The sequence below is a fragment of the Brachycentrus maculatus genome, unplaced genomic scaffold (assembly GCF_059751285.1).
Source record: "Brachycentrus maculatus isolate JH-2025_06_01 unplaced genomic scaffold, ASM5975128v1 h1tg000173l, whole genome shotgun sequence".
Lineage (NCBI taxonomy): Eukaryota > Metazoa > Arthropoda > Insecta > Trichoptera > Brachycentridae > Brachycentrus > Brachycentrus maculatus.
This window is the reverse complement of record NW_028280926.1, coordinates 2,628,296-2,642,119: the sequence shown is the minus strand read 5'-3', so window position 1 is coordinate 2,642,119 and position 13,824 is coordinate 2,628,296. Positions and strand designations below refer to the sequence as shown.

Below are 13,824 nucleotides of genomic sequence, written 5' to 3'. Positions count from 1 at the left end.
ATAATATGTTTCAAGCAATTGCCATGGATCTTCCTCGAAAGACATCTAGAGGAAGACCAAAAAATTCATAGATGCTACAGAAAGATAGCATGATTTAAAAGCATGGCCTAGGTGACGTTGTCCGTGATAGAAGGACCTACAACCTGAGGATGAGGTGAGCTAACATTGACATTCTAAAAAGACGATAAGTTGGGATGTAGCCTAGAAAAAGCAATATTTGCACGAATAGAATCCATGGTAAAAATGATGGATACGAGCGCAATACAATATTTCGCTTTTGCAACATTGTGCAACAAATTAAAAACCTATGCTAAAGTGTTGGTGTTACTCAATTTAACTCAACCACCCCTAAAACATCCTTATACTGGTCTAAAAACTGGTCTCAAACTGGTCACATGACGTTTGTATAAAAAAGAATAGTTAGTCGTTAGAATCTAATTTGGAACTTTCCTCAAAAAACTTTGCCTCAATCCGGAGACAGTTAACTTATAAGAAGAAAATTGATAATTCACTCTCATGAGTAAAAATCATTATTTTAGGATAATTTAGCACCTTCGTATCGTTGTCCCCCTAAACAAATCGGATAAAACAGCTCAGACTAGAAAAAAAACAAAATAGATTAAAACTCAAAACCAAACGAAACATAGATGTGTACGGCATTTTCTGTTAACCCTGTCGAGTCCGACGCAAGAAAATGGTGGACCTTGTGGATTTTTAATTTGAGTAGTTTGTTAAACGCGCGCGCATCGCGGGCGTCAAAAGTTGTATTGTTGTGAGTGTAAAATTACTATTACTAAGATTTCAAACAAGGTAGGTACAAGTTAATTGTGAAAACACTCTCCGGTGTTGAATTTACAGGTCTGAAGATCGGTAAACATGATAAATTAAGACGTGATATATTTTAAACGGTGACCATTTTAAAGTACGTGTCAAAGGTGAACTAATTATGTTGTAGTGAACCGAAATCCAGTGTTTTTCATCTGCGGTATCATTTGTTGTGTTGCTTGCCTCGTAATGTGTTTATCATACCATTAATATATATAGATCAGCATGTAAGCATTAAACTAACCTTAAAATTGCTGGCAATAAACTATTATAACAAGAACAGATATTTGTTAAACCTAGTGAGGATAGACTGAGTGAAATACGTGTGATTATAATTTTAATTGAATTGATTTTTATTAAATTGTATGAGATTATTTACTAAAATAATGAACGAATTTCGGCACCAAACTGAACTCAATAATATAGTATATTTCATCATCTCTTTTATTAATACTTTTAAATAAATGTTTCGAGGAATTGATCACTGTTTTATTAAATAATATATTATTTTAATGAACATATTTATTTAAAAAGTGTTTTGAAAAACAAAATTCATAGTGTGTGTTTTATATTTGGTTTGAAATACTTATAAGGAAAAGATAATAAAAAGTGATTTACATTTTTTAAATAAAAAACGACCTTAATTAAATTTATTAAAAAAATAAGATATATTGTTATATTATTGTTGCTTATTATGTAATTTAGATAGATGTCCAAAATTTAGGTATCAAATTAAAAACGCTGCTTCAAATTTGAATTTGATACGTTTTTTAAATTAATTTAGTTTAACCAATAAAGTTATTTTAATACATATGTTAAATAAGGACATTGTCATTCCTTAATTGTTGTCATTACTGAATTTATTTGTTAATATTTCCTGAATAAAGATACATGTAAAAATTACATTCTTAAATATTCGTGCTACCAATATGTTGCTAATATTAATGATAATTTAGTTGAAAATTTTCCGTAAATTGAGTCAACATACAATGATACTGTTTCAGGGAATTTCTATCTAATTTGAACTCTTTAACCGCAATAATTTATAAACAAACTTTAATAGTCCAAAAATATATACATTGATTTGATAAATGATTCGGTTGTAAATGAATATTTACGGAAAAAATCTAATTAATGTGCCCATAATTAGGGTTATCACCCTATTTAATAAAAATGCTAATAAAAGTGATATGAGCCCTCAAACTGTGTGTTATGGTCATCGAAAAATCATATTTAATATTATTTATTTGCATGAAAGAACGATTTAGATACAACATTTTGAGTGTGTCCAAATACTTTTTCACAAATCTGGATTATCTCCAATTATAGGAGTTATTTTTCAAATGATTTTTTTGACATCTCATCAAATATGAAGAAGTGTGATTATAATCCAGGATTCGGACCTCACATACTAATATAAGAGTTTCTGCTCAATAAAAAGCTTCTTTTCATCTCACCAATAGATGTGTCTAGTGAAGTTCTAGTGATTCAAGAACAAGGTTTCTAATTTGGTTCATATATATAGAACTTCCAAGAATTTGAGTGGTGTGGTTGTCAATAATGGTTAGAATTGGTGAATGTTATACGTGTGTAAAGTGATCACTTAAACTAGCCTATGACGGTCGTCAGCCCCGTAAATGCCTAGACTTTCATATTCTTCTTTATCTTTGATGAGATGTCAAAAAATAATATGAACGATTTAAAGTTCCATTATTGTTTTATTTTATTGGGTTAGTTATATTTTATTTGATATTTTCATAATGCATAAGAATTGAGATTTTGTTATTTTAAATAGACAATTTATCTTTTCAGACCCAAAATGGCAGCACTTTCCTCAATGACCACCAACCCGAGATGGAGTGTTAATTTATTTGTATTATTTGCAATTTTCATATCATCGGTACAGTCACAACTAGTTTATGACGAGTATGGACGTGTGATTGACTCTCAAACTGGAAGAGTGCAATCAGTTTCGGGCATACAACCATACGTTCAAAATAATCCTAATATAAGAATAGTGTCGCAAACTCCAGCGCCAAATGTACCAAAAAGGCCGATAAGTAATATTAAGAAGGATGCTTCAGAGGTACTGCATTTTGATGATGAGTTGTCAACGTATGGACAACCTGATGTAACTCCGTCGCGAGGTCAAGGGGGAACTCAGTATAACCAGAGTCCAAATCCGATTGGTACTGTTCCAACCTCGTATAACCAAAGTCCACCGAAGCATCGCCAGGGTACTCCTCAGGGTTCTCCTCAGTATGCACCAGCTCCTGCATACGGTCAGAGTCCAAATCCGGTTGCTCCTTCATATGGTCAGAGTCCGAATCCAGTTGCTCCTTCATATGGCCAGAGTCCGAATCCGGTTGGTGCTAATCCGACCTCGTATAGCCAGAGTCCAACCAAACATCGCCAAGGCACTCCTCAGGGTTCTACTCAGTATGAACAATCCCCGTTGTATGGAACGATCCCAACTAGGAATGGTCAACCTCAGTACGAGCAAAGTTCACCTTCCATTGGACAAGCCCCGACTCAATATGAACAGAGTCCACCAAAACAACGCCCAGATTCAATTTCGTATCCGCAACAATCTTCCCAGAACCGCCATGATTTGACCGCACATGAAGAGAACTTTGAAGCTCTGACTGATTTCTCTTTGAAAATGACAAAGGTAAATATTTGGCTTTTTTACGTTATTTTAATTTTATTTTATTTCTTTAATTAGCTTATATTACACTAATATAAACAATTATTTATACTCAATTTACATTATTCATAAATACATTTACATCTCCTTACAGTAAACAAAACATTTATTCTTAAATTCTTTCAGACTCTTTTTATTGTTCATACATTCAGGCATCTCATCATACATTTTCAAACTCTTATACATCAAACAATTTTAGGATATTAAAAGCTATCAACATTTATCATAATAACGATGAATATCGTTCTTCTTTTTCTTCTGCTTTGTGTACGCCTTAAGACCTGTTTTTAAGAGGGACTAGTCCTCTAGATGTTGATTCTCAGCTGTCAATCCACCTCTTTAGTGGTCTGGTCGGGAGTCGTCTACTTTTGGGGTTGCCGTGCAGTGCAATTCATCGTTCACTTTGTGTAACACCACTTAAAAATTCTACTTCATGACTACCTGTTTCGCAATTACCATTCTATAATCAGGTCAAATGTTGACTTAAGTGAAATTCATACGATCTCCTTTTTATATACAACAATAAATATAATTTTTAATATTCATAGAAAGAGGATGAATCTTATGTAATTCTATCATCAGGTCAAATGTAATAAACAGGGTGTTATATTACCATACCACAAACATAAGTATGCATTTAATATACAAAATATATTATGCATAACAATTTAATTCTTTAAAAAGGGCAATATATGTCTTCCCCCAATTGAATAAATACATACAGGCTGCTCCATGATATTTGCACATAATTAGTTTCTGAAAATGTGTGCAAACGTTGAATGTTCAAAAACAAAGGGAAATAAACAAATACCAAAAATACAAATCAGAAACTTGTTTCACGAGTTTTAAAGTTATAATTTATTTTTGTTCTTATTATCAAACTTCTCAACTTAACACTCATGTTTATAAATTGATAAAGGCAAAATATTATTACTTAAAGTAATAAATTAGTAACCTTACATTATCAAAAAAAAATAGTAAATATTTTTTGTTCGACGTAATTGTTAACGTGAAAAATGCCAGATATTATGGTGATAGAATTTAAAACGATTTGTTATGTTTTTTACAAAAATATAAAATATATTTGAGATTAAACCTGTATTGAATGCACGCCTCTGTTTTTAGCAAAGTTATAAATCGATTTGCCAATACGATTTTACTATATTTTATTATTTTATATTATTGAGCAACGATACTAATAAACTACATATTCCCAAACAGGAATTGGTACAGTTGGAACAGGGGAACATGGTGATATCGCCGGTTTCAGTGTCCACTTTGCTAGCAATGTTGGCCCAAGGAGCCAAAAGCGAAACGCTCGCTGAACTAGAGGGTGTCCTGTCACTTAACAAAAATGACGCAAGGAGGATATATGAAGCCTTTGTGACTAATTTACAGGTTTGCTTAAACTTATAATAATTATGAAAAAAAAACTAATAATTTAATAAAAAAAATATTTGGAAGTCCGAATGAACTGTGATACGAGCATATTATTAATTAATTCGGCAATAACATTCAGCAATACCATATTCAAGTATTGTCTGCCACCGTAGTGCAATGGTCAGCACGCTCGTACTGGAGGTCCCGGGTTCGATTCCCAGAGAGGATCAAATAAATAGAAGTGACTATTTCACCATTATATTTATTCAACATTACCCTGGACTAGTTCCCAAAGTGAAGAGCTGATCACCTTTCCTTCATGTGTTAAGGATCAACAAAAAAACTGCGTTTATATGATGCAGTGCCCTATGCACCACCAGTGCGGAAAATGGTTTAAAAAAATAATTTTAAATAAGTCATTTTTCAATTCTGTTTTTTTTTAAACTTATTTAATACTAAGTTTTTACTTTTTGCGTTGTAGAAAAGCAGCACCAAAGACATTTTGTTTAAGAATGCCATGTTCGTTGCGAATGGTAATTTGAACCAAAACTTCAAGAATACTGCAACTCAGAGCTTCAGAGCAGATGTGTCACTTGCGGACTTCTCTCATCCGCGTTCTGCCGCCAGTCAAATCAACAGCTGGGTTAATGAAAATACTAAAGGAAGAATACCGGCTATTATTTATCCAGGTAAGAATGCCATGTTTGTTGCGAATGGTAATTTGAACCATAACTTCAAGAATTCTGCAACTCAGAGCTTCAGAGCAGATGTGTCTCTTGCGGACTTCCCTCATCAAATCAACAGCTAGGTCAGTGAAAATACTGAATGCGGAATACTTGCTATTATTTATCCAGGTAAGAATGCCATGTTTGTTGCGAATGGTAATCTGAACCAAGACTTCAGGAATTCTGCAACTCAGAGCTTCAGAGCAGATGTGTCTCTTGCGGACTTCCCTCATCAAATCAACAGCTAGATCTGTGAAAATACTGAAAGCAGAATACTTGCTATTATTTATCCAGGTAAGAATGCCATGTTTGTTGCGAATGGTAATTTGAACTAAGATTTCAGGAATTCTGCAATTCAGAGCTTCAGAGCAGATGTGTCTCTAGTAAACTTCCCTCATCAAATCAACAGATAATGAAAATATTCAGCATATTCAAATAAACAGCAGGGTATCGGCTGTTATTTATCTAGGTAATGCCATATTCATTACGAATGGTAATTTAGACCAAGAATTCAAGAATACTCCATTATTGATGTCATTCGTGGTTGTAAACCTCCAATATAGGTTTAATTTCACGAAAATGGTTTCGTATATTTATTTCATTATGTTTTTTTTGTATTATGCAACATAATATATTTATTAAAGTATTATTTTAGTAGACATTTTAAATGAGATAGTATCATTAAAGTGACCATACGTCCCGTTATGAACGGGACCGTCCCGTTTTTAGATAGCCTGTCCCGTTGTCCCCAAGTAAAGTTTTGGGACGTCGAAATGTCCCGTTTTCAAAAAAGAGCAACGCACGGCAACAATTTAAATAAAGTGAAAAAAATTGGCGGTAGATTGTAGTATAGCCGTGTTGTTAGTTAAGATAAAATTTCAAAAATCCTGTCAAGAATTCCAATCTTATTTATAAGCAAACCCACTTGTACCGAAGAAAATTTGTTCATCAGAAAATATAAAACAACATCATTTTTTCATCATTTCCTCTTATTTTCATTATCGACATTCCTTTTCTTTTTATTAAAACATAAAACCTATGAAAACATACGTATTTTCTTAAATATACATACTTTTGCGTAAAAATTGGTAGATGTCCCGTTTTGAGGACAAAAATAAATGGTCAGTTTAAGTATCATACATATAAAATGTAGCGATACATAGTAAATAAACGTTACGTAAATTTTGTGAGTATCTCGAAGTAGTAAACATTAATTTTGTCATCAAAATAAAGAGAAAAAAATGTGTATTAATTTTTTTTCTTAAGAAAAATATTAGGGTTTTTGTTATTTACAAAAATATTTCAATTTCACACTATTTTTGTGAGCCTATGCGGTTCATTATTTGAAATAGGTATCAAATTGTGGTAGAGTGGGTTCGAACCGAGAAACTCTGACTCGAGAGTCCGCGACATTAACCATGAGACCAACCCGACTCTGTTTACTCTGCAAATAGTGCTGATTGCAATTGCTGTGAAGAATTTGCATGTTTGTTATTAAAATTATTATTTATTTATTTATTTCAAAGATTATTACGGCTCTTTAGGCATGGCTTGTGTAGAGCCGAAATACTTACATGTTAATACAATTTTTTTAATTATTATTATTTGTTTTTTTTTCATTATTAGATTATATACATTACATACAATATATACAATAACAATTTTCAGTATGAAGGTTTTACAATAAAATAATTACACCTGGACTTTAATTAATTTAATTATTTCACTTTCTACCTTGTCCTTTCCAACGAGAAGCAACCATCGACGGACACTGTTCTTAAATCCATGATCACTACTAGAATTCTTAATGGTTACGGGCAGCAAATTAAATATCTTTGGCATTGTAGACGTATGGGAATCGTATTTTTGTATTCACAAATGTTGCATACATTATTTCATTAATTGATTCGGCAGTCACTTTGTGGTAAAATCTATCCATTTTGAATTAATGTTCTACTTAGTAAATACTAAAGCCTAAATGACTAAAGCCTCCCCCCTTTTGTCTATGTTCCCACTGATAAGAAATAAAAAAAATTAAATTGATAAATAAAAATAAGAAACAGCTACTACCCCCTCTTCAACCTTCAACGTCCCAAGAACCCAACTGTAAAATTTAGAATTAGCTTCACATACGGTGTTTGAAAATGATGCGGAATGCATCGAAACACGTGTCACAGTAGATTTTAAGAAATAGTGGTATTTACTTAGTAAAACATTTATTTGAAATATATTATTTCTTTGTTCTTAAGAAAAGACAAATTCCAGATATCGATAAAGTCTGCGAATGTATTGTCGAGATATTGCATTTGGTGTATGTCTAGGAGTATGAATAATTAAATTATAATATCTCCAGATTTTTGACGTTATTTTACATTATTTTCCCCCAGAAATGATCGACTCAAGTACTCAGTGCGTCTTGTTAAACGCCGCTTTCTTTAAGAACGTCTGGAAGACCAAGTTCGACCCTGCTAAGACCACCAAGCAAAAGTTTGCCGTTAGTCCGCATCGCAACGTCGACGTGGACTTTATGCGCGTCAAGTCCAGTTTCCCCTGTAATGAAGACAAAAACATGGGGGCCAAATGGGTTAAACTACCCTTCGTCGTAAGTTCAGACTTCAGATTGATTTATTAATTTATAACTAACCTGAAACGTTTCTTTATTGCATAAACATGATGTCTGACAACTGAACTCTAAACCATAACAGATTGCAGTTCATGATGTTCCTAATACAGGGTGGCGCAAAATTAATCATCATATCGGAATATGTTATAATTCTTGCAAATGGCGTTGCACGTCAATCATATTTGATATTTGTGACTAAACAGCTTAAGTATACAATAAATGGTGCAATTTCAACTATCCAATTTTGTTTATGAAAAACTTTTTTACTAAATAAATAAAAATATTTTAAGTAATGGAAAACTTTATTTGGATTCTATTTTTTTCTTTTGAAGTGGAAAATATGATATCTGTCAAGTAGCTGCCACTAGTATTGATACACATTTCTGCCCGTTTTATCAATTTGTTTGTATACTGCAGCTGTCTAGTAAAAGTGTTATTATATTATGGTATATTTGCAGTCACATATTTATCTTTTGGTGTTCGATCTTGGAATGAAGATTTTGCAAGAATCAAGCATTTGTCCATTAATATTATTATTATTATTAATATTACTATTATTATTCAGTAATCAAAATGACGTTGACGCTTTTCATATTTGCAAAAACGATCACGATTTAAAAAAATGTGTCATCACATTTTTTAGGTTATTTGTTCATGTTCAAATTGTATCAATTTTCAAACAGATATTTTGAGCATTCTCCTAAAGCATCACATTTCGAATTTCTCTTTGTGGTAGCATGGATGAGAGTCAAGCTTTCGACGTCATACTAAGATAGTAAGACGGTCTATTCAGTAATTAAAATGACGTTGAGGCTTTTCATATTCGCAAAAAAACGCTCATGATTAAAAAAAAGGTTTCATCTTATTTTTTAGGTTATTTGTTCATGTTCATATTGTATCGATTTTCAAACAGATATTTTGAGCATTCTCCTATAGTACCACATTTCGAACTTCTCTTTGTGGTAGCATGGATGAGGGTCAAGCTATCGACGTCATACTAAGACATCGAAAATATGTAGAATCGTTTAATTCCCAAGACCAGTATGAGTTTGAAGTCTCGATTATTTAGGAGATCATTCGTTTTGAAAAACAGTTTCTTGGCTTTCTGACTTTGATCTCTTGGGATGGATTCGTTATCCATTCAGCCAACAGTTTTGCTTATTGTGTTTTTTTTGTTTTTTTGTGATTTTATTTTTGATATTATGTTTATTTTATTTCATACTTGATAGTGCCCGAGATGATCCAAAGTCAGCAATCCTTTGCAGCATTTTGAGAGATCATCCTTATTTGTGCATCTAATTTGATTATCGTCCTTTCAACAGGAATCAGATTTTTCCATGGTATTCATGCTTCCTACTGAGAGTCATGGTCTGGACAGACTGATACAGAGATTGAATAAAGCGAATCTACGCACCATCTTCAATACGACGAATGAGCATTCAGTATTCCTGGGTCTTCCCAAATTCAAGATTGACTACACCACATCCCTTGTAAATGTACTAAATAGGGTAAGTTTCCTTCGCAACATTTTGAGTGTGTCCAAATACTTGTTCACAAGAAAATGATATTTTCTAGCGTTTCTCATGTGTGTGATTATAATCCAGGATTCGGACCTCACATACTAATTAAAGAGTTTCTGCTCAATAAAAAGCTTCTTATCATCTCACCAATATATGTCTGTAGTGAAGTTTCAAAATTGGTTCATATACATACAACTTTCAAGAATTTTGAGTAGTGTGGTTGTCAATAATTGGTATAATTGATGAATGTTACACGTGTGTAAAACGATCACTTAAACCAGCCTATGACGGTCGTCAGCCCCGTAAATGCCCAGACTTCCATATTCTTTTTCATCTTTGATGAGATGTCAAAAACAAAAAAAATTATAAGTTTCATTCCATGAACAATTAAAAATAAAATAAAATTGGAAATTAAACTTACCATCACGCCACTCCCTCAAAGGGGTAAGCAGTAAGAATAGAACGCCACACCACTCTATCTTCACAAATATTCTTCGCCACTTCCACATTCATGTATCTCCTCTTACATACCCGCTAATCATTCCGACTCCCAATCTGACTACGTTCAAGTATTCAGATTTACTTTTGTATTCCACATTTATTTCCAATAATATTTGCCTTATACGATTGTTTAACCATTCTCTCCTCACTCATTCGTTCAACATGTCCAAACTACCTTCACACACCTTTTTAAATTTTATCGATACTGCTATTCTCAGCCTTGTATTATTCCATCATTTAGCAATATACATAGTCACCAATGCAATGAGTTTATTTAAATCACATTTTTCCTCGCTTATTAATAATAATAATAATAAAACCCTTACCGCACCCCAATGGTGCATAGGGCACTGCTTCATATATACGCAGTGTTATCTCGATCGTTTACACATGAAGGAAAGGTGATCAGCCCTCCACTTCAGGTACCAGTCCAGTGTAATATTGAATAAATATTAGAGTGAAAAAATCACTTATATTTATTAAACCCCCCTGGGAATCGAACCCGGGACCTCCAGAATGGTAGCCGAGCATGCTGACCATTACACTACGGAGGCGGACGATATTACTTTCGCTTATTACTTTGTTAATAAATCATGTTATTTAATAAAACTAGTGCTAAGTTTTTTGTTGATATATCAACATAGATGAAGAAGAATATGGAAGTCTGAGAATTTACAGGGCTTTTGACCTGTCATAGCTGGTTAAGTGATCATTTTACACACGTGCAACATTCACTAATTCAACCCATGATTGACAATTAATCTCCTCAATTTTTGGAACTCACGGAAATATTTATCAGCCTCATAACACACATATGAGTTCACAACAGCCATCTTTGTTGGATCGAGGAAGCTTTTATTAAGCTGGGACTCTTTCATTTGTATCCGAGGTCCGAACCCCGGACTATGTCCATACACTGAAAACCGACTGAAAGCATGATTTAAATATATTTATGTAGCTTATGATTTGATCAGTTATTTTATTTATGACATTTTGAGTGTATCCAAATACTTAATTTATTTCTTAAATGTTTTCCGCAGATACTTTGTGGCACATTTAATAAACTTTACAAAATGAAATAACTTTGTTATAACCACTTTTTTATTCATACAATTAAACTTACCGGTTTCACCAAGAATCTTGTCATCATCAGGGTTTATATTAATTCAAAAACATTAAAATATTATAACACTCTCGCATTATAATGTTATATTATAAAAGTATTTTTATTATTCGTTGCATAGCAACCCCAAATAAAAAATAATGGAATCACCCAAAACAACAATATGAAGCTGCGAACGTATACGTTAAGTGGAGAACACACACAAAAACTTACTGTGCAGAAATTTTAGGAGCAGAAATTGGAAAAATATCAAAAATAGGACTGTTACTTAAATTTAATTGATTATTAATAATATTTACATTTTGTTTTATGGCTTTTTTCATTTCCAAAATCTCTAAATTATGCAATGAGTTTATTTTTTTATTAGAATGTAGTATTTCGATGCAATTTTAAAAATAAAAAGAATGATTTTTATTTAATATATGTTCAGTTAATTCAGAAAAATTATTATTATTTAGGCATTTCATGTGTTCTTTTATTCTTATATTGAAATTACTTAATTTGTGGTTATTTTTTATCGTTGATTCCAGATGAATTTATTCAGAATCTTCAGTACTCAATCGGACTTGCGCACCATACTCCGGGATAGACCAGTCACCATCAGTAATGCAGTGCAGAAGGCCGTCATCACGGTGGACGAGAATGGAGCCACTGCCGCGGCGGCCACAGTACTAACTGTCAACACTCTGTCGCTGGCCAGTTACTACGACGAGTTCCACTTCACGGCAAACGAACCCTTCCTCGCCTTCATCATCAACAAAGACTTAGTCCCTATATTCGTGGCCAAAATTTCAGATCCTTCGGTAGCAGTTTAAAGTCGGAAATATAATACAGTAGAGTCTCGATTATCCGACTTAAACCAGCCGCAGTAGGGTCGGATAACACGGAGAATGATAAAAACGACATTGAAAAAGTTTTAATTTTATTTGCAAGTGGAAAACTTTTCAAATATGTACACGTAGCATAACTGAATGTAACGAACTTAACATCAAAATGCACTTTAGGCAAAGTAATAAAACATGTTTTACAGTAGATAAATACTCACATACAATGCAGTCAACTATCGAGACTATCTTAGAAGGTCGGATAACCGAGACTCTACCGTACTAGTAATATTTCCCAGCTACTACTAAACGTTTGCAGTAACTGGTGACTACTTGCAATCATTCACAAATTGACCAAATTTTTCTTCTTCGTGGGTTACAATCTGTGTGATGATTGGTTAGCTTCTTTCATGGCCAGTTTCCACCCGTTTTATCATCCGCTTATTTCTTCAACTCGGCGTACCCTCTACAGAGCATATCTGAGATAATTTGATCCATGTCGCGTAAGAGGGTCTTTCTCTGTAGTTTGAAACTTAACACATGTCTTCTGCACATGTTACAATATGTGTGATGATTAGTTTGCTGTTCATCGGTCGGTCTCCTTCCGTTTTATCATCCGCTCATCTCTTCAACTCGGCGTACCCTCTACAGACCATGCCGAAGCTGATTTAGTGCCGAAACTGATGTAGGTTAAGCGGGTCAGCCTCTGTAGTTTGAGACTTTGCACATGCTTTACGCAAACAAAAGAAGCAAGCCTGGGTATCTTATATTATTCCTAATTCATTTGGTTTAGCATTTTGTTATTTTTTTAGTAAGTATGTAGACTCCCCCCAGCCCTGCTAAAAACCCCGTTTTTCCCTACATGTTCCGACCAATGAATCACCAACATGCGCTTGTAGCACCACATCTCAAAGGACTCCAGCAGCCCCCGTTCTGCCTGCCTTGTAATCCACGTTTCGGTTCCACATAGCGGTACAACAATGATGAACAAATTGATGTGAACAAATTTTAAACAAATTCTCTAAATATTACAAAAGACGGAAATTGTATATGTAATCTAAGACAATTATTTCTAAAACGTGACCAGAAATATACACTTATGAACACCTGGTTTAAATACTTGACATGTTTTAAAATAAAAATGTCACCAAAAACGTTAAATCTCCTTATAAATTATTGCCATGTTTTTTTCAGTTATTTTGCTGCTCAATTTTTTATAAGTCATATGCCATAATTAATATTCGTATTTAATATTCAACATTTATTTTATTTTATGTAATCTTATTGAACGAATAATAAATTGTCATTGAATGATTATCTTTTGGAATTTCTGTTTATTTTTTGCATTTTTATTTTAAATTTATCTTTGATGTATTTTATGTTTTTAAGAGGTTGATTTTTTTTCATTACCATAAAAGCGAACTTCCATTTGTCTCTTCACAGAATGTTATTGATAACTATGAAACACCAAAAATGTTTCCATTGTCCCAATACTTCTAGATATGTTACTGTTATTGACAGTGGTGTTGTGACGCACAATGTCACAGAAAATGTAACGATATTCGATAACTTTTAAGGTCCAAAAATATACTAAGA

The 13,824-nt window shown here is 33.1% G+C and overlaps 1 protein-coding gene across 1 annotated transcript; it reads left to right on the top strand.

The window, feature by feature from the left end:
* Nucleotides 1-730: 730 nt before the first annotated feature.
* LOC148308220 (antichymotrypsin-2-like) lies at nt 731-13,543 on the top strand. The gene is made up of 7 exons (XM_088262172.1): nt 731-810; nt 2,638-3,496; nt 4,754-4,930; nt 5,394-5,601; nt 8,025-8,239; nt 9,583-9,768; nt 11,935-13,543. The coding sequence occupies exons 2-7, from the start codon at nt 2,645-2,647 to the stop codon at nt 12,217-12,219; spliced, it is 1,923 nt and encodes a 640-aa protein (XP_088118298.1). The 5' UTR covers nt 731-810; nt 2,638-2,644; the 3' UTR covers nt 12,220-13,543.
* Nucleotides 13,544-13,824: the final 281 nt, after the last annotated feature.